General features: G+C 28.6%; 1 protein-coding gene across 1 annotated transcript in view; it reads left to right on the top strand.

Annotated features, from left to right (window-relative positions):
- The window catches only part of LOC111628642 (GRAM domain-containing protein 4-like), a 115,757-nt gene that overhangs the window by 36,070 nt on the left and 52,287 nt on the right, over positions 1-27,400 (top strand). The window contains exons 11-15 of the mRNA XM_023372473.1: positions 3,037-3,080; positions 11,458-11,567; positions 18,744-18,898; positions 24,582-24,687; positions 25,871-25,961. Coding sequence (XP_023228241.1) covers positions 3,037-3,080; positions 11,458-11,567; positions 18,744-18,898; positions 24,582-24,687; positions 25,871-25,961 — 506 coding nt within the window. The remainder of the gene's footprint in view (positions 1-3,036; positions 3,081-11,457; positions 11,568-18,743; positions 18,899-24,581; positions 24,688-25,870; positions 25,962-27,400) is intronic.

A 27,400-nucleotide genomic window follows, 5' to 3' on the forward strand; every position in this document is an offset into this window, starting at 1 on the left:
TTTGTTCACCCTGTTTGAAGCTTAATTATTCCTGTACTTTTTGTTGAAAATTTTTGAAATTTTTCAGGGAGGTTTGTTTATTACGGGGATTGATGCTATTAAATTTTGGTGATTAAAGTTCAAGGGGGTGGAGAGCTAAGCTTTTTGCCATTTTATAACATTTAAAATTTAAAAAGTTTTTAATAAAATATGATAACAGATTGCACCACCAAATGTTGCCAAGAAAGTTAAGCAACTCATTGCTGGATTTTTTTATTTTTCCTTTATTATAATGTGTGTGATCATTTCATGGTAAATGTATCATTTAAAAATTTTCATTAGACAGTTGCCAATAGATGGCGATTTCTTTCATATCTTTTTCCTCAACTGAAGGATACTTTTTTATTGTTTCTGCAAGGACACTTTTTCCTTCTTCAGAAAAATTTCTGCGTGCTTCAGTTGTTTGTCGCCATTTTTCAGACATCACAAATGAATGACCTGATTGGTTAAATAACTCCTGAAAGAGGGAGTAACAGAAGCGAAAGTAATAGCCAACATTGTGTCAAGATTCATTTAGATGGTGTTCAGAAATAGATGATCATTGTCTTTGCAATGCATTTTAAACCACGGTTTAGCCAGCCAATATCTAGATGCCGTTTGGCTGTTAAATGTTGTTTAATGTAAACTCTATCTCTGCAATCGATCATTAGCATCCATACGATGAAAAAGTTTTAAAAAAGTTTGAAGGAGGAATTCTACTAAATCATTTGATTTCTCTGGACATAAACTAAATTCTTATCATTATTATAGATAAATTCTTGTGAAGTACTTCAAATTTAAAATATTCCTTACAGTTTTTGAAATAATTTGGTTAAGTATCAAAAATTGGATAAATCTTCTCCATTTTAATTTTTTTTATGAAGAAATAACATTTCAATACAAAAGAATTTGCATTGCAATTTCATATCTGGTGACATCTATTTTCAAAAAATATTGTAAACAGTTATCATTATTATGATTCAGATAATGTTTTGATAGCAGAAGGTCTATACAAGGAAATTAATATAACATAGTATGACACATTATAGTAAAGAAATTTTGATAATGTAACTTGTTTCATTTTGGATGCCAAACTTATTTTCAAATAATTAGTAAATTTTTATTTTGATTTCATAAAACAAAAATTAGTGTTTACTAAGGAATGAAGGATAGGCACTTTGTAAATTGTGTTTTCGTAATCTAAACAAATTCTGAATTTATTGTTTTTTTTTCTTAGATTAAGACTTTTATCTGACTAATATGTTTCCAATTAATACAGATTTTACTGTCATTAACAAGATAATTAATTTTGAAGTTTGGTAAGCCTATAACTATTAGATTTATAGAAATTTTATGCTATCTTACATCTCGCACATACAAATACTTTATTTTCAGGCTCCCTCATTTATCCTATTGATGGAGTCATACTTATAAAAGTATTTTCATTTTTGAAAAAATGTAAAAAAACTTTACATGCAAATTTTTAAATTTACTGTATAGTTTTTACTGACTTATTTGGATTATTCATTATTATTTTTTTATTTGAAGAATGTCTGCAGTGAAATTTTGTAAAAATGAAAATATTAAATTATAAGATTCAAAATTTGGAATCCTCCTTTTGAAGCAAGAGAATACAAAAGTTAGCTTATTTCATTATTTTGTCACAAAAACAGTTTTTGTGAGCTTGACCTTTGTCTAATGAGAGAGGCCAGGCTGATATTTAAAACTGTTCAAATGGAAGAAAATACTTGTGTAATCATTTCATTTCAGAACTTTAAGGAGAAAAATTTATTTTTATTCTGAAGTAAAGTTTAGTTTTTTTTTTTTTTTAAACATAAACCAATATTATTTAACTAACATTTTTTGTTCATAAATGAGTTTGTGCTTTCAAATGGATTGTCATTTATTCTTATATAATTATATTTGTATAATAAGAAGCTAACTATATACAAAGAGAATAAATGTTGAAATGACAAACTATTAATGTATAATTATATATAACTAATTATACATACTGTAAAGCTGGAATTAATACAAACATTAGCTTACATCAACCTACAAGAACAGATTTTAAGAAAATTCCAGAACATTTACAATATTTGCTTTGCAACACGAATCTTCAGTAGAATCTATAACTGGCCACTAAATGGGGCCAAAAACACTTGCATTGTATATTTCATAATGTCTTGGTGCTGCTGGAAATATGTGCAAGGTTGATATAATTCATAAAAATGTTATAGTTGCATAACATTAGCTAAATATTAATTCATAACATCATTATCAAATATATTAGTAATCTGGGTGAAAAAGTTATGTAGTTTATACATATCATTTTTTAATAAATCTCCAATTCTCAACATATAATTTTAATCATGGTTCATGCCAAGTATTTTTGTTATTTGGTATTTCTGACGATATTTTTTAATAGCTGTGCAGTCTTTCAACAGATGAAGAATAGAAAAGTTTTCCAATTTACACCAATAGCACTATTGTTTAGAACAATTTATATATGTATTATTAACCAACAAGGAATGTTTATTTAGACGAAGTTGTAAGAATAATCGTTTAATATTCATATTTATATCAGTTATAATAAATCTGGAATCAGAAGGAATTTTTAAAATTTGAGAATACCAGGGGTGATGCTGATTGCAATATTGAGTTTTGATCCTGGGTTATTGATTGCGATATGGCCGATTCCATTAGTAGTGTATAGGTGTTATTAATGGATTAGCATTATTAATATTTACAATGCCTAAAATTTAAATATCTTTCAAATTCTAGAAATTGTTTTTTATAAAAATAAATCTAAATTTCCAAGCATCACTTCAGATTTAAAAAATTCCCCATATATAAAATTTCCCAATAATATAATCACTAGTTGATTAATTGTAAAATTTAACTAAACATAATTTATTGTCTAACATATGAATTTGCTTTCACTGTACTTAATATAAATGAAATTGTTTGTACATTTATTTTACTTTTTAAGTTTTTTAATTATAAATTAACTTTCAGAATCAATCTGGACACATTGCTGATTGCTGTGAAAAAATTAAAAAGTGAGTATGAACAAAATGATAATTAAAACTGATATATGTAGTGGATTCTCAAAAAGCTAGTCTGTTTTAATAGTGAATTTATCAAATTAAATTTTAAAACTTAAAATTAGTTATTTTGATATAAATAATAATTTAACTAAAATTTATAATATAGTATTAATTTTTATTTTTGCTAAAAAAAATTTGAAATAGGTGAAATTATAAATATAAAAAAAATAGGCATCTTGTTTGTCAAAAAAGTTTATTACAGTATAGTTACAATTTTATTAACAATACAATTAAAATTATGTAAATAATCCAAAAATTAATGAGTACTTTTGTTTTTTTTATTCAGAGCATTTGAAGATGCTTTGAATTTGTTAATATAGGCTTATTATTGATAATAAAACTGTAAATATTTTATACTAATGAAATTATTATACATAGTTAAGCAGAATTAATTACCACTTTAAAAATATTGGGTATATAAGTTTTGTTCTTATGTATATTAAAAATTAAGCTTGAATTAAATAAATGAATTAAATATTTTTAATGCATTTATTTGGTTGCTAGTAAAATTTGGCAAGAATTTTAAAATTAGAATGAGAAGTCTGTTAGTGAAAAAATAATTTTTTATTTAATATGTATTTATTATTATAACAAAGACAACCACTGCCATTAGGCTATAAAATGGCTACATTAATAATAAATTATTAAACAATTTGACCCTAGAGGGAGGTGTTAGGCACCATCTCGTAATAAATTTAATAATTATAATTTTAATTAAATAATTTAGATTAAATTAGAAGAAAAGAATTGGCCTGGAGTGGGACTTGAACCCAACTGCTGCTTACTGTGCATTGCCAGATTATAATTATTAAATTTATTACAAGAAGGCACCTAATGCCTCCCTCTAAGGTCAAATTGTTTGATAATTTATTATTAATATAGTCATTATATAGCCTGAATGCATGCAGCAGTGGTTGGCTTTGTTATTATAATGTATCAGGTTTTCAGAGTGTTGTTTGTTTATATTTATTATTAAAAATTATAAGTTTACATTAATATTTATTAATAAAACATAGCAGAAATTGTTGTCTGGTGTTTGTTTCTTTTAAAAGACTTAAGTGAACTTAATTTTAAAAGAAATTCTTATTCTGGAAAAAAAAGCTGGAAAATTTTTATTAGATTTTATATGAATTAATTATATTTTTAATATACTAGTAACTTTTTAATACAATATTATACATATAAAACAAGGACTGGGATTAACTCTGTTATTTGATGCATTTGTTAATAAAAGACCTCTGTAAAATCAATATTTTGATACAGGATTAAATTATTTATTTGAATATATGTAGGTTTTTGTGATAGTTTGAAGATACTTCTTTGTAACAATCTAGATTAACTATAATTTAGATAATGATGCAATATTTAGATAATATTTTAAAGGAGATAGCTGGATAATTGAGGTGGTAAAAGATTATCATTCTAGAGTCTGTCTCCAAATTGATTCTGATTTAGCTCAGATTTTCACAGAGGGATCAATCCAGATTTATTAGTAATTTATTATTTCTTGTTAGCCCTTATTATGGATATAGTCAAACTTAGACACAGGGCAGATTGCAGAGACAACATTTAGATGTGGATGATAATTTAGAGATCATCTAGACCAGTGTTTCTCAACCCAAAACTTATTGTGGACCAGAAAATATCTGCTTTTTTTAAGCGGACCAGTCACAATATTATTTTTAATTGAAAAAAATTCTCTGTTGTAAAAAAGAACTGCAAACTACATTGAGCAATAAATATTTGTTATTTATTTACCTGTACATTAGTATACAAATCAATGTGATCGCTGCTTTTCTCTTTTGCTAGTAAGATCAATTTTTGGATTTAAGGTGGTAACTGCAAGGCATAAGGCAGAACTAACACTTAAATGATTTCATTGTTTCAATTTTATCATTGCCATTACTGAAAACATTGATTCACATAAGTACGTTGTTGTTGATCTTAACTGCCTTTTCATGTAAAACTGGATAATCAGTTTTAACTTTAATCCAAAACTGTGTTATGGGCATTGATTCAAATAATGTTTTTAATTCCAAGTCTGAACTTAATTTGATTAGTTTTTCCTGTTTAAAGTTGTTCAATCTATTAGTTTGCTGATCAATAAACGGATTAATAATCCACATATTTCCTATTCGGGAACAATGCATGACAGGTTAAATATATATTTTTAAAGTTTTTGTGGACTGGTCAGATTAGAGTTGTGGACTGGCGGTTGAGAAACACAGATCTAGACTGTGGTTCAGAAAAATTTCATTGCAGAGATGGTGTTTCTCACTTGCCAAAGTTTAGACAATTTAAAAATTTAGAAATCAATAATTTGGCCGACTTTCTAGATTGACTTGACAGCAGGTTTAGACTGCATTTTACTTTGAGTGGAAGTTGCCATATTGATTTTTTCATCACAAGTTTAGTTAGAAATGGATATCATTCATTTCAAAAGTATTGTACTGGACAAATCAACAAAATTATTCATCTTGACAATTACAAAGGGAGAGAATAATATGAGATTGGAGTAATCCATTAAAAATCTATTTCAAAGAAAAATTCTAAATTCACTATAGATTTTCTAAGTCTGGATTTGCTCATATTTTAAATCATATTGGTGATGAAGTTAAACATCTAAATGGAAGAGGATTGCCATTAAATGTTGAATAACAGTTGTTAATGGCCTTACGATTTTATACTACTGGAAGCTTTCAGAGAATAGCTGGTGATTTTATTGGAGTTCACGTCTCTACTGTATGCAGGTATGTATCAAACTCTTATTAAATACATTTAAATTTTGTGTAGTGATAAAGAAGTTTATAATAGGAATAAGGTTTTTTCCCACTTTGTATTAATAGCTTAAATATTATATTCTTTAATAATTATTGCATATCATTATCAGAACTATCCAGTGTTTCCAAGGCATTAATTTGTATGAAGAATGATGAAATTGTATTTCTGATGGAATCTGAACTTCCATCTACTATTCAAGATTTTTCCACTTTATCCAAGGATAACTTTCCCAGAATAATTGGGGCAATTGATTGCAACTCATATTCCTGTACAATGTCCTGATAACAGTAGAGCTCAGCTAATTATAATTGCAAATCACTTCATTCCATTAACTGCCAGATGAGAATTACTTATATATGTCATCAACTTTATTTATATTTATGAGGTTAAGAAAATCATATATTAATTTTCAATAACATACAATTTTATTTTCTTCCATAAATTTTTTTATGATTGTAAATGATTGATAACTTAAATGACTATTTATTATGCAATGGCCTGTGCATTTTCCTAATACAGGTATACCTCGCCTTACGTCGGTAATTGGTTCCAGGAAAACGACGTAAGTCGAAAAACGACGTAAGTCGAATTTACCTGTCTCCGAATCTACTTATCACTAGGAAAGCATTTTAAATAATATATGGTTAATAAAAATCTATTTTAACCTTACAAACAAATAAATTTTAGTTTTTAATATAGTACAAAAAAAGTAATCTAAATTTACGAATGCGTGTACTGTAAATACAGTACATACTTGTATATATTTTAATATGATTTTATGTGCTTTAAACGTTTATCTAGTGATATTACGACTTCAATATTTGTGGCGGACAGACGTAAAGTCGAATAAAATGACTTAAACTTGATTTTTATTTTTCCATATACTTTTTTAACAAGCGACGTATAATCGGGAACGACGTAACTCGAAACCGACGTAAGTCGAGGTATGCCTGTATTTTTAATAGTTATGAAAGTTTTATTATTAATTAATTAATTTTATCTCTGACAAATGATAAATAATAAAATTAGAATGTCAAATTACATTTATATCTCAAACTGATAACTTTAATGAAAATATATAATTGATGCACATTTAAATATATATTCCAGGTAATCTTTGATGGAAAAATGAAAATAAACATTGTTGCCTGATGGCCAAGATTAACATGGCAGCAGAATTTTTGCTAATAGTAGCATTAAAGAAAATCTTCAACAAGGATGTTGTAATGGATATTTAGTTGGTGATTCTGGTTATCCTTGTTTGCCTTATTTAATGACACCATTTTTACATCCACAAAATCATGCTGAAAGAAGGTATAATACAGCTCATGCATGTGCAAGAAATGTTATTGAAAGATTACTTGGTGTCTGGAAAGAAGATTCTCATGCATTGGTAATTGTTTGTGAACAAAATTAAATAATACCCTGAATATAATAATAGCTACAGCAATTTTACATAATTGGACCATAGATTTAAAAGAAGAAGAATTTACCACTAGCAATATAAATGAAGAAAGAGAAGAGGAAAGTCAGTGAACAATCAGTTTCTGGATGTGTTTTTTGAAGGTCTATTGTATACAACATTTTAGTTAAATAAAACAGTACTTTAGGACTATGACAAAAGGTCCTTTTCAGAACCATACAATTTGATAAAAAGTAAACCCATCATATAAAAACAAAATTCATCTCTAAATAATTATTAAGATTTTTTTGTGTTTTCATTTTATATGAAAATTCTATTCAAAATAAAAAGTTTTACCATACTTGTTCTTTCCAGTATACTGTATTTGATAAACCAGTTTATTTCACAAATAATGTAAAACATGAGATTTTATTTACTCAACATCTATTAAATAAAATTTATACAATCAAGTATTCTTTAAAATTGCACACATGTTTCGTAATATAAATTAATAATGAATGCATTTTGAATTTCTTCTAAAACTTTAATATCAATTTGATATTTAATTAAGGAAGCAAGTAATCCAAGTTAATCTGTAAATGTATCATTTAAAAATTTTCATTAGACAGTTGCCAATAGATGGCGATTTCTTTCATATCTTTTTCCTCAACTGAAGGATAATTTTTTTATTGTTTCTGCAAGGACACTTTTTCCTTCTTCAGAAAAATTTCTGCGTGCTTCAGTTGTTTGTCGCCATTTTTCAGACATCACAAATGAATGACCTGATTGGTTAAATAACTCCTGAAAGAGGGAGTAACAGAAGCGAAAGTAATAGCCAACATTGTGTCAAGATTCATTTAGATGGTGTTCAGAAATAGATGATCATTGTCTTTGCAATGCATTTTAAACCACGGTTTAGCCAGCCAATATCTAGATGCCGTTTGGCTGTTAAATGTTGTTTAATGTAAACTCTATCTCTGCAATCGATCATTAGCATCCATACGATGAAAAAGTTTTAAAAAAGTTTGAAGGAGGAATTCTACTAAATCATTTGATTTCTCTGGACATAAACTAAATTCTTATCATTATTATAGATAAATTCTTGTGAAGTACTTCAAATTTAAAATATTCCTTACAGTTTTTGAAATAATTTGGTTAAGTATCAAAAATTGGATAAATCTTCTCCATTTTAATTTTTTTTATGAAGAAATAACATTTCAATACAAAAGAATTTGCATTGCAATTTCATATCTGGTGACATCTATTTTCAAAAAATATTGTAAACAGTTATCATTATTATGATTCAGATAATGTTTTGATAGCAGAAGGTCTATACAAGGAAATTAATATAACATAGTATGACACATTATAGTAAAGAAATTTTGATAATGTAACTTGTTTCATTTTGGATGCCAAACTTATTTTCAAATAATTAGTAAATTTTTATTTTGATTTCATAAAACAAAAATTAGTGTTTACTAAGGAATGAAGGATAGGCACTTTGTAAATTGTGTTTTCGTAATCTAAACAAATTCTGAATTTATTGTTTTTTTTTCTTAGATTAAGACTTTTATCTGACTAATATGTTTCCAATTAATACAGATTTTACTGTCATTAACAAGATAATTAATTTTGAAGTTTGGTAAGCCTATAACTATTAGATTTATAGAAATTTTATGCTATCTTACATCTCGCACATACAAATACTTTATTTTCAGGCTCCCTCATTTATCCTATTGATGGAGTCATACTTATAAAAGTATTTTCATTTTTGAAAAAATGTAAAAAAACTTTACATGCAAATTTTTAAATTTACTGTATAGTTTTTACTGACTTATTTGGATTATTCATTATTATTTTTTTATTTGAAGAATGTCTGCAGTGAAATTTTGTAAAAATGAAAATATTAAATTATAAGATTCAAAATTTGGAATCCTCCTTTTGAAGCAAGAGAATACAAAAGTTAGCTTATTTCATTATTTTGTCACAAAAACAGTTTTTGTGAGCTTGACCTTTGTCTAATGAGAGAGGCCAGGCTGATATTTAAAACTGTTCAAATGGAAGAAAATACTTGTGTAATCATTTCATTTCAGAACTTTAAGGAGAAAAATTTATTTTTATTCTGAAGTAAAGTTTAGTTTTTTTTTTTTTTTAAACATAAACCAATATTATTTAACTAACATTTTTTGTTCATAAATGAGTTTGTGCTTTCAAATGGATTGTCATTTATTCTTATATAATTATATTTGTATAATAAGAAGCTAACTATATACAAAGAGAATAAATGTTGAAATGACAAACTATTAATGTATAATTATATATAACTAATTATACATACTGTAAAGCTGGAATTAATACAAACATTAGCTTACATCAACCTACAAGAACAGATTTTAAGAAAATTCCAGAACATTTACAATATTTGCTTTGCAACACGAATCTTCAGTAGAATCTATAACTGGCCACTAAATGGGGCCAAAAACACTTGCATTGTATATTTCATAATGTCTTGGTGCTGCTGGAAATATGTGCAAGGTTGATGTAAGTTACTATATATCACTAGTTGAATGTTTTCATTTTTAACAGTTTTTTTTTTGAATATTTTCATGTTGAATGATAGTCCATTTTGCTAGGTAACTGACTATATAAGTCTTTGAACAGAGATTTATTTTAGGAAGCATTTTTTAGCTGAGACTTATTTTAATAAATATGATCTAATAATAATCATCAGTACATATTCTGTACTAACTGTTTCTGACCTTAATTAATTTAAAAGCTACTATTTTGCAGTATTTACAAAATTTATCCTTTATATGCTTGAAAAACTAACATTTCTATGATTTATATTCAAGAAGATATAAAGAATAATATGAATGTAATGATTTGAATTGCATAATAAAATAGCAGTTTTGTTTATTTAATTTAAGCATAAACACATCAATAGCATAATAGTATATCATTACATTATGGTAAAATTCAGGTAGTCCCCAACTTTTGGATGTAATGTGTTCTTAAAAATGTACACAAAGCCAAGCAATATAGCTGTGCATTATAAAGGAAATGTCATTTTCAGAAAGTTAAAAGAAAAAATTATAAAAACTCTTATTAAGGTAGGAAAGTTTTATATTTTTATAATGAATGTACATTAAACATTTAAAATGTTTAAACTATAGATTAAACAGAAAAGTTAAAATTATAACATCTCAAATACTATTCTGCTTAAGATCATTTTAATTTTTATATTAAATGTTTTTTGAGTCCATTCAATTCACCTACAGATACAATGTCTAAACTTAATTGATCATAACTGACATTTAAATTTCTGAAGAATTAGAACAACCTTTTTACTTATTTCTTAAGTTAAAAGAATTGTTCTAATAGTTATACATAATATGTATATATTAATGACAGTAGGTGAGTCAACACATCAGTCAGTGGTAATTGAGGTTTGAGTCCTGCTCTGGCTTGATTCTTTTATTCCAGAATATTCTAAATTATTTATAAATTATTAATTTAATTATAATTATTAAATTAATGAGAGATGGTACCTAATGCTTGCCTCTAGTGACAAATTAGTTAGAAGTTAAAATAATAGTGGAGAATTAGCCTGATTTAATCTGGCAGTTGTGTGGCATGCTATAGTAGTTTTTTGGTGTATAAAATCCCATGTTCTAACATTTGAAATTCCATAAATATTTGAAAATTAAAATGTCAATCATGTTCAATTAAATTTGGAAGATGAGTTGAATGGACCCTGAAAACAATTTAATACCAAAAATAAAATTAATCTATCAGAATAACATTTGACATGTTATAATGTAACACGAGGTTAGAATTTAGAGGAATAAGTAAAAAGAATGTATAAAATTAATTCTCACAAATGTTTTTCATGTTACTGAAACCAATACTGGCAGAAAGTATCACTACTTGTTTGTTGACCAAAAATATAAAAAAGTCTGAATTTGGCATACTAAAAGGTATTTCGAAGTATTAAAATATGTTTGAAACAGTGAAATGTTCAAAAGTCAAGGACTTCCTGTACTGATAGTGTCTAGATTGTAGACAAGCTTATTATTTTATAAATAAAAATTATTTTAATTCTAATAGTATTGAATTATTTTGCATTTATTATTGTTTATGATTTAGTTGTTTGCTTTGGGAACAATCTGATGTTACAGCTCAACTTTATGTTCTATTGTTAGCTGCATTTCTTGCTTCTTGTGTCTTCCCAGCTAATCAGCTTTTTACAACTGTAGGTGAGTTGTTAAAGATATTTTAAAGTTTATTTTTGAAAAATCAGTTAAATCAATGCAATAAAATTATGAAATAAAATATATAGGGAAAATTAGATGAGAAACACTTACTTTTTAATTGTTTTAAAAATTAATTTTAAAATAATCAAGAATATTTTCTCATTCTTTTGTTTTGATGCATTTACGTAATTTTTTTATTATTTTATTTTTAATGTTAATATAATTAAGCTGCTGATTTTAATCATAATTTATCTGATGTGTTAACAAATATATAGAAGTAAGATCATTACTGTAATAGAATATGCTATGATGTATATAATCTTTAAATTCTGTATATTTCTATATTGTGAATAAAGTGTTTTTATACAATACACACACTTGCCAAAACAAGCTTGCACTAATCCAAATGATGCTAATCTGAACCAATTTTTACTTTCTTGGCTGTTATATATAACAGAAGGAAAGTATGGCAATCAGTCAAAAAATGGCCCCCCAAGATTTTTACATTTTTTTCACTCAGGACACCTTGAAATGTTGAGAAATGCAAAAAAATTTCAGGGGTTTTTTTCTGTATGTATGGATGTTAGAATGTGTATGTGGGGGGTCAATTTTGTTCACCCTCTTTGAAGCTTAATAACAACCTGTACTTTTTGTTGAAAATTTTTGAAATTTTTCAGGGAGGTTTGTTTATTACGGGGATTGATGCTATTAAATTTTGGTGATTAAAGTTCAAGGGGGTGGAGAGCTAAGCTTTTTGCCATTTTATAACATTTAAAATTTAAAAAGTTTTTAATAAAATATGATAACAGATTGCACCACCAAATGTTGCCAAGAAAGTTAAGCAACTCATTGCTGGATTTTTTTATTTCTCCTTTATTATAATGTGTGTGATCATTTCATGTTGACAAACAATTCATCTGCAATAACAAATGTCTCCTACATAAAATAAATGCATAAAAAATGAAGTCTTGGAGAATGAACTCATCCAACTTTAGAAAATGAACTCATCCACTAGCACTTTCAGCAGTATATAACTACTGTCTTCAGGTGGTCTATCAAATACAGCTTAAGATTTTCGAACACTTATCCGACGGTTTCACAAATTTCGGATTTTTGAAATTATCGAACAATATTTCCGTCGAATTAACTGATTTTTTCGTTTTTGAATGATATTTAAAAATCGTTTTTTGCATCATAGCGTGTGGAACGAAAACAGTTTTACTTAAGCATGTTTTAGGAAGAATAAGGCCGTAAAAGAGCCCAGAACATGCATAAAGTATAAGATATGTCAAAAAGACATCCGAGTAGCAAAGACTTCAACATCATGGATTTAGTTGTTTAAAGGCTGTTACCCAAAGTTCTGGTAATTCGAGAGTTGGGGAGTTGCACGGTTCAGTGGATGAAATATAGAGACTCTCCCAAATAAATAGCTCTTTATGTTCATTGCAGCCTTTCAGTAATTTTGTTTTGTTCCAGAGCGGCTGGTAATTGTGGTCAAGCACTTTCTTTGCTAACTCTGTAACTGGCCTGCCGTTTTTGATGTCGTCTTGATGTTCAAGAATACATGAACATAATCTTCTAGTTATGGCCCCTACATAACTGGTTTCTTCACTTGACAATGCATGTTTTAGCAGGACTTGGTAGATTCCTGATTTTTCGTTCCACTGATATCTGTCCCTATCATTACATAGTAGTCTTCTTAGACTTGGTGGTGGTGTTATTGGTAGAACAAAACTGTTAGTTCTAAACATATGTGCAATTTTTAAAGAAATGGGACCTAAATAGGGTATTGGGGATGTGCTATTCTTAGGTTTTCCTTAATAGAAAGAAAAGATTGCGGAAATAATTTATTCTTAACACGGTTTTGAAGAAATGTAAATTTAGAGCATGAATAACCAGCATTTAACATGGCATTATAAATGATAAATAACTCCTCTTCCACTAGTGATTGAGTAGAAGGAAGAAGGTATGTCCTCCGTATTAGAGAAGAAATAGCAGAATTTTTGTAGTGTGGTGGCTGGTAAGCAGTAGCAGGCACGATTTGCGGTGCTTTATTATTTCTATGATGTACAGTGAATGTAAGCTCCGGAGACATACATATGTCTAGATCAACGGTGGGCAACCCCCGGCCCGCGGGCCAGCTACGGCCCACGAAAAGTTTCTATCCGGCCCGCGAGATGTTTAGAAGAAATTATAAATAAATATATTTCGATATAATTCGTCTAGTTTAAATTGAATATTATTTTCTGAAGTGTTGCAGCAGCAATGACAGGAAAAAATAAAGGAGTCATTTCCTTATTCAAACAAAAAATGGGAGTACAGAATTTTTCTAAATTATTTATATCTCATCGCATCATCCATCAAGAAAATCTATATGCTAAAGCTATGCAATTAGAAAATGTAATGTCTGTCGTATCCAACTACATAGTGCTGTTTTTATTGTGTTTAAAGTCACTTAGATTTTACAAATAGATGAGCCATTCACAGCCCGGCACACGCATTTGTAAAATCTAAGTGACTCCTACAACATGGAATTCATATAAAACGGAATAATCAACAGTGTTGTAGGGGGGATCGACTGTAGTAATTAATTTCTTTTTATTTATTTATTTCATATTTGCAGACTAAAAGTTTACAGGTCACAAGGTGTCAATTAACTACTATGGCCCGCAGAAAAACGTAAAATTTATTCTGGCCCATGTTATAAAAAAGGTTGCCCACCCTTGGTCTAGATCCAGGAAGGAGATTCTATTGTTTTTTTGTTCTTCAACAGTAAAATTAATTGAAGGATAAATAGAGGCTAACATTTGCGTGAATTGTTGTAAACCCTCATTGGAGCCGTCCCATGCAATTAACACATCATCAACGTAATGTATATACATGAGAGGATACTGGACAGTTAAGGGGGCATTAAAAACTCAATGTTCTATATTCCTCATAATCAGTTCAGCTAAAACAGGAGATAGTGGGAACCCATTGGTATACCTTGCGTTTGTTTATATATTTTTCCATTAAATTAGAAATAATTATTATGAGTGACAAGAAAAAGAGCGAGCTTCTTGCAAGTGTAGAACATGTGATATTGGGTGACTAGTATTGACGATAGAGTATTTGCCAGCATGACAGCCTCAAAATGCGGGACAGACAGAAATAAAGAGATGACATCGACTTTGTAAAGTTGGTATGAATTAGAAGGGAGGTTTCCTAATTTTTGTAAGATGGTAACTTTAGCTTCAATGGAGGCATGTGTTATGAATTCAGAAGGTGGAATCAAAGAAGTGATATGTTTTGCTAGCGCAGCCTCGAGATGGTACGTGGGATGGTATCTTTTATTGACTAGTGGTCTTAGCAGCCAGGAAGGTTTATGCGTTTTTACCTCGAAAAAATGAAAATGAACAACAACAAAAAATAAAACAGGAAAATATAAATACTAAAATCATAAAACAACATACAATACACATATTAAAAAAATATATATATGAATACTAAAACTACAAAATAGTTACATAATAAAATTTGTTTATCCATTTAATAATCTAAAGCAGTGTTTGCCAACCTGTTTGCTGCAACACACTTGTGTGTTGAGAGTGCCTCAGGTATGTCATGGAAATATTAAATATATTTTAGAATTTTGAATCTTTTTTTAAAATTTTATTTGTCTTTCATCTTTTTCCCACTGGTCTACCAAAGTGAGAAGAGGATGCCTACTAAAATGCTGATTGTGCAAAGCTCAGCATTTTAGTGAGCCAGCATACCAAGTCTTTGGAACTTTTATAAATGTTGCAGTTTACCAGCTTAAAGACCAATATTGGCTCTTATGCATTGATTCAAAGTTTTTTTTTATATTTTTATAGTACAGGTAACCCCCCATATAGCACTTCTATAGCATGGATTCACTCTAACACGTGAATCCATGCTATAGAAGGATGGTTCGAGAATTTGGACCATCCTTGTATAACACTGCTTTTATAGCATGGGTTCACTCTAACACGGTACAGGAATTGGATAAAACCCTCGTACAACATGAAATGTAATAAAGGGTGCATTCTTTTATACCTCCGCGTAACTCCGCACGAACATTCTAATTGTTTTCGTGGCTACTTTGAATGATCTTTCAACAAATAATCCATTTAATGGTTAAATTTTACAATTGGGACCCTTCTTTTGCCTCTGAAAACTCATTTTAGAATTATAGATTCCTCCATCACAATACTATCCATAGTTCAGGTGCCGCCAACTTTCTTTCGCCGTTGTTCCTAAATGCCTACAAACAGCAGCGCACTCCCGTTGCAGAGCGACCACTATTAACGAACGCACCCAAAAACTGCTACCAGTTGATGATGCTCATGCTGAGATGATCATATAGGATGAATAATCCTTTGGTAAAATATTTACTTAAATAATAAATAAGTATTTTACCTATGAAAAAAATGAATAATAAATCCAATTTAAATAAGGATTTAACAGCATTTTTTTTAATTTTTGGAACCTAACCCCCCTTTTCGCACTAGTTCTTTGTTTCATATAACACGGCAATTTTTTGGAACATAATTCCCATGTTATACGGGGTTACCTGTATATTTGTAAAATTGTATTTTTGTCTTGATAGGTTTAGCCTCTATATTATCAAAAAATTTTGAAATTGACCATAATTTATTTTAAATTTTAAACATTATATTTTAAAAAGTATGGTGTATCACAGGAATCTTATTAAATTCAAAGTGTGTCATTAATCCAAAAAGGTTGGGAAACGCTGGTCTGAAGGATTGTATGGGTACATACATTCTTTACACATTTTTTTTGAATTTTGAATCATGGATGACGTTTTCTCAATTACAATTTCCAAAGGAATGCAAAAACAAATTGTTCATTTTTAATTTTTTTACTAAATATTTCAACCAAGAGTAAAAAGAAATTATAGATTATTTTTTAAAATATAAGTTTCTAAAATTAATATATACAATACATTTTAACACAAATATATGTACCAAATACAGCATAAAAACATTTTTAAATATATGAATTAGCTTACAGTTCTATTTTATTTTATTTTCTATATATATGTTATAACTCACTAATCTGAACTTTTTACTATTCAAACAACTGCATGCAGTAATTAATTTGGATTAGTGAAAGTGCATTGTATTAATTTTGTTCACTTTATTTTATTTGTCATTTTTAATGCATGTTTTTAATTATTATTGAAGGAAAGTTTACCTATATAATTTATCTCAAAACATTTTAAGCATAGGCCTACAATTAGTTTTTATCTGAATATATAGAGATAAGTGCAGTTTTCAAACAAATTTATCAAGTCTTTGCTTTGATGCAAATATCTACTTATGCAATTGTCTGTGCATTTACTTATTATTTAAACTTTTATATCTAAAATATTTAATAATGTGATTGTAGGTATATAAGTAATATTTGCATCAATGGAATTATTTTTCATTTTTAATCCCATTTACAAATCATTCTTAGAAATTTTATTTATATATATTTTACATTATGTTTCTATCATAAGTACTATAACAAAGATTAATACAAATATCATTATTCACAAAATAGACCCAAGTTAGAATTAAGAAAATTTTTTTATAAAAAAAATAGACACATTTTCTTACTAATAAAAAATATAATGATTATATTAATTACATTCTCTTTTCCATTTACCTAAGAAAAACATACTTTACTTAATATATTAATTGAACAATTCACAGTCTATAGATTAAGTATTCTAACAATATCTTCAAAATATGATGTAAAAGACTCTAGCTAAATGACTGTTTGCTTTACATCTACTTGTTCAATTGATATATATTATCTGTTTTGATTATATGAAATGCTGTGTATAACAAATATGATTTTCTGTTAGCCATTTGAATGTGATGGTGTGTGTATAGTTCAAATTTTATTTCTTGGAATAGAACTTCAATTTATAATGCTTCACATATAAAAATTAGTTTAATATATGAAAACTGCTTTAAGATTTATTTAAGGTAAATCATAAAAGCAAGAGTCCATTTAATTATAAAAAAGTTCATTGTTTTGTTTGTAAATTCGTATTGAAATATCATTATAAAATATTAATTGAGAGATGACAATGAATATAATTGGATTTTTTATTATTATTTATTTATTAATATTTTAAATTGGATTCATAGATATGTGGTTGTGATCTATTAAATGCCATTTTGAACATATATAATAAACAGCAAAAATTTGAGAGAGAGACTTTTATTTTCTTGAAGTTTTCTTTTAATAATCAGTTGTTTGGCTTTAATGATTCATTAAAATTAATACATGTGTTACAAATCTAAATATATAAATTTACTTGTCCTGACTGATTCCTCATCGCCCAGAGCAAACCGCTGAACCTAAAGAGGTAAAATTTGGTACACAGTTAGGGTACGTCATGGAAACGCACACTAAGAAGGGATTTTTTGAAATTCCCCAGCGGGGGAGAAGGAGAGCATTAAGGTTTAACTGGAAGAACGGCTTCTACTGTACTATTTTAAATGAGATTTTTTGTTTTTAACTGCATTTTAGTAGGGTACGCTATGGGAATGCACACTAAGACGGGGTTTTTCAAAATTCCCCAGCGAGGGGAAGAGGGAAGCATTAAGGTTTTATCAGAAGAACGGCTTCTACTGTACTATTTTAAGTATGATTTTTTGTTTTCAACAATGTTTAGTCTTCATTGAGTACTTAGGTGTATTAAATTGATAACAATATTTTATATATTTCAAATTTTTAACCAAATGTTCAAACTGTTTTAAATTCAAATTTGTTATTGCATATTGGTTTGATTATAGAACGATTGTAAATGTTCCAGAAAATTGATCAAATTGAAAATAGTTTGTTTGATTCTCTGCAATTCTCATCATTCTCAGTGGTAGGTGTTATATAACAATTATTATGGTTGTTGAAATACTGAATATAAATGGGGTTTGCTTGCAAAACTTCACAGACGAAGTCGCGGGTAACAGCTAGTACATTATATTTAAGTATAGTCTGATTTTTGCAGAAACTTGTGGAATGAGTTAATTGCATAAGTTATGGACTTATTTCATATTCAAAATGACTGAAGTTTGTGATTTCATATTAATGTTTTTTGTTTTATCTTAGAAGTAACTTGCATAAATTTTGTAGTTGTTAATTTTTTTTTTTATTCAATAGGTTTATATTTAGGAGTGAAACTTTTTATTGTTGATTATGTTTTCTACCGATTTCCCCGAATTCAACAAAAATATGATTCTACTTTAAAAATGTGGAGAGCTCTTCCAACAGATGCAGAATTGGAGAAAAAACATAATAGAGCTGAAATCAATAAGGTATGTTAAACTCACAATAATAAAGTAAAATATGTGGTAGATTAAAAAATAAACCAAACTTTTAATGTTATTATTAATGGTTGTAATCATACAAGCATGCATGCATTCAAACATATATTTAGACTTGTTAGTACTTGTATGACACATTGTAGGTATCTACACTCATATGGAAAAATACAAAATATGAAAATATTGAAGTATGTAGATATGTGTTATCAGAATTCTGAAATGACACACATCACAAGCAGCATAATATTCTGTGTCAAACTTGGTAAAACATTACTGAAACATTTAATTTTCTTAAAGAATCATATAATGACATATGTCATTTGATCATCTACATTTGTTTTATGACATTTTTATATAACATTACTAATTCTAGTTTTAAGATATTGTCATTATTTTTGACATGTATTATTAGTGGCATAAGCATTTTAAAGAAGACTGTGGGTCAAAAAAGGATGATCTTTGTTCAGTAGGTTTATCAAAAATGAAGAAATAATTTTCTGGCAATCATTTCTTCATTTTGGAAATTTAAGATAATCAATAGTTGATCTGATCAACATTTTTGGAATTTAGTCTAGTTCTGTATTTGCTGTTCTTCTCAATGAATTGCATCTGTTTTTAAGTTCTAAGGAAGTTAACAAATAAATAATATGAAAAACATGCAAGCATCAGCAGAGAACTGATTGACACAATTTATAAAGTTCTACATTTCATAAGCAAAGTTATTACTGGCAGTAAAACAGTATTTCTTGTATAACTCTTAGAGTTCTTGTATGCTTAATCATACAATTGCTCTAGGAGAACAAGATGCACTGGCAAAATACCAGTATTCTTAACTCCTTAAGCCCTGAGCAATTTTTGATATTAATTTAATTAAACGTAAAAAATACTTAAAACTGAAAAAAAAAACGAAAGAAATGCGTTAATTTTGAAGAAAAAGCTTCAAATTTTGGTTTTCTTTGTCTCGCCGTTCTGTGAAATATAACACCGATGAGTCATTGTTTACACATCTGGGTGACCTTGAACACAGCTTGAACCCGGGACATTCTCATATACGTCTCGGGAGGACAAGGGTTTAAAGTAGGGTGACTACAATTTCGCCGTATATTTTTAAATATTTTTAAAAAATTAAAAATTTTATTGCGATTTCCGACCCCCCTAATTAATTAAATTTATATAAAATTAATTATATTTAATTAAAAAAATTTAAAAACTATTGGAGGTCGTTTTTGACATCAGAAAGCAGCTTTAAATAACTTTACCGAAGGAAAATCGGTGCACTACAACTTAGGAACCATGAAATAAAATTGATAAAAAAAACTCCCATTAAAAAACAATTAAGCCTTAATCGAGCCTTATCAAAGGCTCATTAAAATCGAGATAAAACTTTTTCGCGCGGGCAAAAAATTTTGAAAAAATTTGGGGACCTAAAAAACATTCCAAAAATTGAAAAAAAAAAAAAACTACATAGCTACTAGAGTGTGTTCTACCAAAAAGAAAAAATTGCAAATTCAAATCAACAAAAGAGATAGAAAGGGTGATTGCATTTGAGGAGATAATGCAGAATGAAAGACTGATTTTAATAAATGATACAATCATTTGCAGAAATGTGCAGCTGCTTATTTTTGAAGATGGTCTTCTGTGAAGTACTTTTACTATTAGCATAGTTGAAGTTGAATTAAAAGATCAATTTATTTTTGACTCTACTACATTCTGAATTGAGATTTATAATATTGATTGTTATTATTTCAAAAATTATTTCACCAATATTTAGAATGGAACTTCAGAGTGGACATAGGCTGTATATTATTCCATTAAACATTCATATAAATTAAAAGCTATCATCTAAGATTAAGGCTTTTATGTCCAACAGATGGCGCTAACTCTGCGAGTATGACAACCTAAGTTTGCTTTTCTGTGAGGATGAACTAAAGCAGATCATCTTTTATCTATCTATATAAATAAAAATGTAATGTTTGTTTGTTCCTACCAATTCCTTTGAAATTTTAATAGTGTTGCATTCGAATACACACGTGTTTTTATATAATATACATGTCGAAATCCCCCCCACTGGGGGAGATGGACAGGATTAAGGCTACCATGAAGAACTCTGCTTCTATTTATACTATTTTAGATGCAGTTTTTTGCATTTTTGATTGTGTTTTAATAGGGTATGTCAACAGAATATACACTAAAAAGGGATATTTCGAAAAATTCCCCCCGCGGGGAAGTGTTATACTAGGTCTGTTCAAAAAATATGCGGACTGTTTGAATTGCGCAGCTCCAGTTGGTTCCAGGGGAATCTACTTGGTGTCGCTAGGTTTGTACAGATTGTCTGGTGATAAAGCCGTTTTCCAATTACAGATATCTTGATTTGTTGATTAGCTATGCGGTTTTTAGTGAAGTGCGATTTTTTTTTTGTTTGTCAGATTTCAGAATGAACGACCTGATGGAACAACAACTTGCGGTGAAATTTTGTGTTAAACTTGGAAAATCTGCAACTGAAACATTTGCTATGCTCAAGACGGCTTACAGTGATGTTGCTATGAAGTGTACGGCATGTTTCAAGAGGTCCCCCAGACCCAAAAAAGCTTGCCAAGTTTGATCCAATGTCAAGGTGATGCTGACAGTTTTCTTTGATGCTAAGTGTGTTGTTCACCACAAGTACCTCCCCCAAGGCTCCACAGTGAACCAGACTTACTACATTGAAGTTCTGAAATGTCTGAGGGACGCCATCCATCACAAAAGGCCAGAAATGTGGAACAGTGGTAACCGGTTTCTCCATCACGACAATGCTCCAGCCCATTTAGCCTTCAGAACTCGTGAGTTTTTGGCCAAACACTCGATCACTGTTCTTCTCCACCCCTCTTACTCACCTGACCATGCTCCTTGTGACTTTTTCTTGTTCCCCAAACTCAAAAGACCCTTGAAAGGAAGAAGATTTGAGACAATTCTCGCGATTAAGACAAATGCGATGAAGGTGTTGAAGGACATTACAAAAGAAGTGTACCAGGACTGTTTCAACAAGTGGAAACCCCGTTGGGATAAGTGTGTGTATTCGGAAGGAGAGTACTTTGAAGGGGACCCAGACATGTAACTTCTACATAAAGTACATTTTGTTTTATGACGTCAGTCTGCATATTTTTTGAACAGACCTCATACATTTATAATAGATACATTTTGAGCCACAAAAACATGTGGCGGGGTCTGCTTGTATATAATATTACTAATTCTAGTTTTAAGATATTGTCATTATTTTTGAAAATCTCTTGTTAATATTCCAAACTTCACACACATTCACATGATGTAAATAAATAGTTGTATTTAATTAATAGGTACTGTACATCAATATTTGCTGTTTATGTTATAGAGAGAGATTATTTACATTAATATAAAATAGTTCTATTTTTAAAAAGTATTAATAATATAGATATCAAAGTGATAGCAAAAATCAGTTTATTATTAATTTTTATATGATATAAAATTTAAAACCTTAAAATAAAAACAATTGATACAAAATAGAGATAATGATAAAATAATTCAGGAAGTAGGAAGGAATTTAGAATGAAGGATTTGAGTTCCATCCATTCTGGATGTCTATCATTATTTATATAATGATGATATAATTTTAGTTTGGGCATCATTTTCTATTCCATGTTGGTTGATCCCATTGCAAGTCAGGTCTGCTAAGTAGCCTTTGTTATGCTGATCTCTCATTAACAAGTCAATCAATATGCAAATTTTTACAGTTATCACAATTTTGGTAGATAAGATGATGCTTGAATCATCAAAAGAAATTCCAAAACCAGAGCCTATCCAAGGACTCAAAATTCTAGACAAAGTACCAATACAGGTTTCATGGCCCACTTCATAACCACACTACTAATAACAACTACATGAGTCTTAAGAAGAATGTGCCTTTTAATGATCAATGTCAGATTTATAAATGGGCTCACCAAGCTTTCAGTCAGGACACAGATTTTAGAATTAATGTTTTTTGTTTTTTTTTTGGTATGCATTTACAGTTGAATCTGTCCATCTCAAACATATTTATCTCAAAAATCTTTATATCTTGAAATTTATTTTTTCTCCTGCATTTCCAGCCTAAATTCAATATATTTTCAAAGTTTATCTCAAATAATTTTCTCATGAAACCTCTGTATCTCAAATTATGGACTGAAGTTTCAATTATAAATTCAAAGCAGAGCACTTACATTTTGATAGCATAAATTGTAGTTGAGAAACATTTCTTGCAATACAGTACATACATTAGTTGCAATTAATGCTGTTTTTATCTGACTGGTTAAAAGTTTGGCTTGCACCTTATTACTTGTTATTACAGATGACATGAGTAGCGCACACAAGATTTAATCTTGGGAAGCCAAATTGAACATATGATAAATTTTAGGGTGAACTCAATAAAAACCCTACCTTATGTGACCACTAATTCACAAGTAATATAGAAATATAACACACAACACAATATAAATAAAAAAAAGTGAGTTTTAATTAGGAAAATATTTTGGGAAAATTTTGCTAGTGTTTCTTTTCCTTTTACTTTGGGCAGTGTCAGGGTCCCCTAGTCTGCTCCTGGGTGGGCCATCTTAATGAATGTTCTTGACTAATGGTTACTTTACATTTGTTAAGTTTGTGATTGCAACATTAAGTAAATGATTAGTGTGAAAAGAAAGTTGATTGCCTTCGCAATTGAAGAAAAAATTAAAATCTTAAAATTTTAGACAGAAATCCTCAGATGAGAAAAAATGAAGTTGTGACCAAGTTTGATATTCCATCAAATACTCTTTCAACAGTAATAAAGAACAGAAACTATTGATAAACTATTTCCATTAAGATATGTCAAAAATGTTTTATTTATATCTAATACAGGTGTGTACTGTACTTGCTGTTGTATTAATAAAATACTGTACCTCCAATCAAACCTATTACTGTCTACTGTATAGGAACCTCTATAGCTTGAAACCTGTCTATCTCAATTTTTCTCATTTCCTTGAGATTTGAGATGAACAGTTTCAACTGTGTAGTATTAATTATTATTAAATGATTATTAATTGAATACCTAAACATTTCAAATACATTGAAGAAATAATTTAAGTTTAATAAACTGATATAGCCTACAGTAATAAGAATGCAAGTTTTTGTAAACTTGCAAACATACATGGAATAGAAGGATGCCAAAGACAACTGGGTCCAGGGCTCTTAGAATTCTGAATACGGGACTGTTGTGTTCAAATACAGACTGCTTGCTAACAGTGTATACTTATATCTATGCACTCTGAATCTTATTACTATTGTGTATCACTGTGATGATGATTGCTATCTGATGGTTAAAATCTTTCTCCATAAATGGCAATCCAAAATTATTAAATCATTTATGGTTTAATAATTTTGCATTGTCTTATACAACTGATAAGAACTAAATTCCTTAAATTTAGACTGAAATTTAGGTATCATCTTATCTGAAGGTCACTTTATATGCCAAAATATACAATATTTGTCAAAGAAGCAAATTAATTTAATTCTATACTATAAGAAGTTGAATAAATTATTAGCAGTGATTTATAATTGGAATTAGGTCTTATTATTAAATATTATTTTATTTTGTAATTAAAGGAAGAAAAATTTAAATAATTGAATTTTTAAATTTTTCTTATTTCAGAATGTTTTGAATCAAGGAACCAGTGGTACTCCATCATCATCTGCCTCGGAATATCATTCTTTTTGTGAACTGTTTAATCTGCCAGCATCAGAAACGCCTTTGCCATGTAACTAGTTAAAATACTTTATAATTTTAGAATATGTTGTTGTTAGTAAATTAATTTTAGCATAATTCAGAGTACTGCATAACTTAATGATGAATAAAATATCAATCCAATCATTGGTATTCTATAATTCTTGAAAATTCCATAATCCTGTGAGCAGGTTTATAGGAATTCAATTATTGGTAATTTAATGATCTAAAATGTAGAATTTAGTTATATTTATTTTGGTTGATTACTCGCATTATTAACTCTGAATAGGGTTTAATTGTATCATTAAATAGAGATGATAAAAATGAAATCATAAGAAAATCCATTTTTGCATTTTCAAAATTACACAAAAATAACAATAGGTAAAATGCTCTCATATTGAATCTTTTTATTTATGGCCATTGTTATCTTGTTTTATTTGTTTCTTAAGATTTTATATACCATGTTTCCCAAAAAATAAGACTGGGTCTTATATTAATTTTTGCTCCAAAAGATACATTAGGTCTTTTTTCAGGGGATGTCTCATCCAAATGTGCTTGCTTGGATATTTACAAATACTTAAAATAAATGATAATATAAATTATAATTGATGTCAATAATAATATTTATTTATATTTAATTACATATTAATATTATTATTTATAATTGAATATGTCTGTTATGTGTTGCAATGGACATATTAAATATGACCACCTGGCTGATGATCTTAACAGAGGCTTATTTTAGGGGTAGAGCTTATATTAGGAGCATCCTGAAAAATTGTGCTAGAGCTTATTTTCTGGTTAGGTCTTATTATTTGGGGAATACAGTTTGGCCTGAAATAAACTTATAACTAAAATGGATAAAGTTATTTTGCACTATAAATTATATTCACAAAATGTAGATATTCCTAAATAGTATTTTGTTGTTATCAATTGCAATTCCTCCATATTAAATCTGTGACAAGTGAATTTAAAAGATGTTGAAAATTTATAAATTGTTCATTTGCATATGTTTAAAAAATTTTTAACTTATATTACTCCTTTATATTAAACATTTATATTAAATTTTTTAGTTTAAATATATAATGTTAATACATTATATATTGAAACTGAAAAATTTTATATAAAATGAATTATTATTAATATTTTAAGATAATTTTTATGTTAGTTAAATTATTGTGTTACAAAATTTATAAAAAATTTTGTTAATTTCTTAGCTTGGCATGGAGGTAGAAGGTGTACTCTCATCAACAAAGATAAATCCTTAACATCAGCTTTTAAGAATGGTAGATTATATTTAACAAACAGGTAAAAATTATATTTTTTTATCTTTTTAATAATTGCTAATTTTTGTTGCAGTTGCTTGTAATATAAAAGTTAATTTAAATTTACATACAAAGTTTTTAATAACTCTTTGTCTACAAGAAAAAATTATTAAATAACTATATATATTTATCTATTATGATCTGATAAACATCTGTCTTCTCTTTTCATGTATGGTTAATATTCATGAATGATGTGCATCATTGTATTTGTTATGTCATTAATTGAAACCTCCTTTCTTTTGCTTTGAAAATTATTAATATCCTCTGTTGAAATTTTTTATTCCATGTTGCCATGTTGCCATATATATATAAAACTAAAACCACAAAAAGCCTAATGTCTAGCAGAGAAATTCAGAGATGCTAACATTTTTGCCTGTGATGAACAGGCATCATTATGCAAACTAAAGTCTAATGTTCCTTGAGATGGGTGTTTAATGGGCATGTGGTTATGTGACTTCTATCATGAAAGGATTATTGGCCAACAGTGCATTGGCTATTTTCTTCTTTGATCCAGACCTTGCTATGGACTTCAATCATGCAAGCCTCTTGCATAACTTTTCCCAGCTCTCACTTTCTCAAACATCTTGAGCAGGTGGAAATTTATAAGGCTGCCCACAATAATTAATAATGCTATTAATTTTTGCAATGTTGACCCCTTCCCCACAGCATGGAAGTCTTTCTTCAAACTATATATTTTGCTATCCTTCCCCCCTCCTCTTTCTCTCTTCTTACATCTTCTCTCCCTCACATGATTTTATAAACAAGATGATGTCTTGTTTATAAAATTGTACTGCCTGCTGGGTAACCGCTTAGAGGTATGAAGGAGTACAGTACATGTCAGGAGTTGCAATTTGGCACAGAGTATTAGATGCCCAAATCATACGTGGATTAAAAAAAAACCATACTTGTAGGTACTTGGGGGACGGAGAACTGAGTCAAAGTAAAATTCAAAATGGTGACACTCTCTACAAACTGGCAGTAGTGTGAGATTTGTGCATGCATTGCTTGTTGGAAAGTTGGAAATATGAATGTTGCGAAATCGAATTTTGACAAATGCATGCATTGGGAAGTTCAAAATGAGAAATTGAATTTTGACAAATGCATGCATTGGGAAGTTCAAAATGAGAAATTGAATTTTGACAAATGAATCTTATCTTTGGAAAAATACCATTTCTCTGACTTGTGTTATTCGCGACATATCTCTGGTCGCGATATGCTGACCTTGACCAGTTGACCCGAGATATCTCGTTTCAGCATTGGAACCTTTTTTCCAAAGTAGATGGTGCTAGTCATTATAATTTTATATTAAAACTAACTTTTGAAATATAATTTGTTTTTTCTACATTTATTAATACAGTAGAGCGTCGTTTATCCGAAACGTCGGTTATCTGAAAGCATTCCAGTCAGCAAATTTAAATTTTC

The sequence above is a fragment of the Centruroides sculpturatus genome, unplaced genomic scaffold (assembly GCF_000671375.1).
Source record: "Centruroides sculpturatus isolate CEXI.00-Female unplaced genomic scaffold, Cexi_2.0 scaffold419, whole genome shotgun sequence".
NCBI lineage: Eukaryota > Metazoa > Arthropoda > Arachnida > Scorpiones > Buthidae > Centruroides > Centruroides sculpturatus.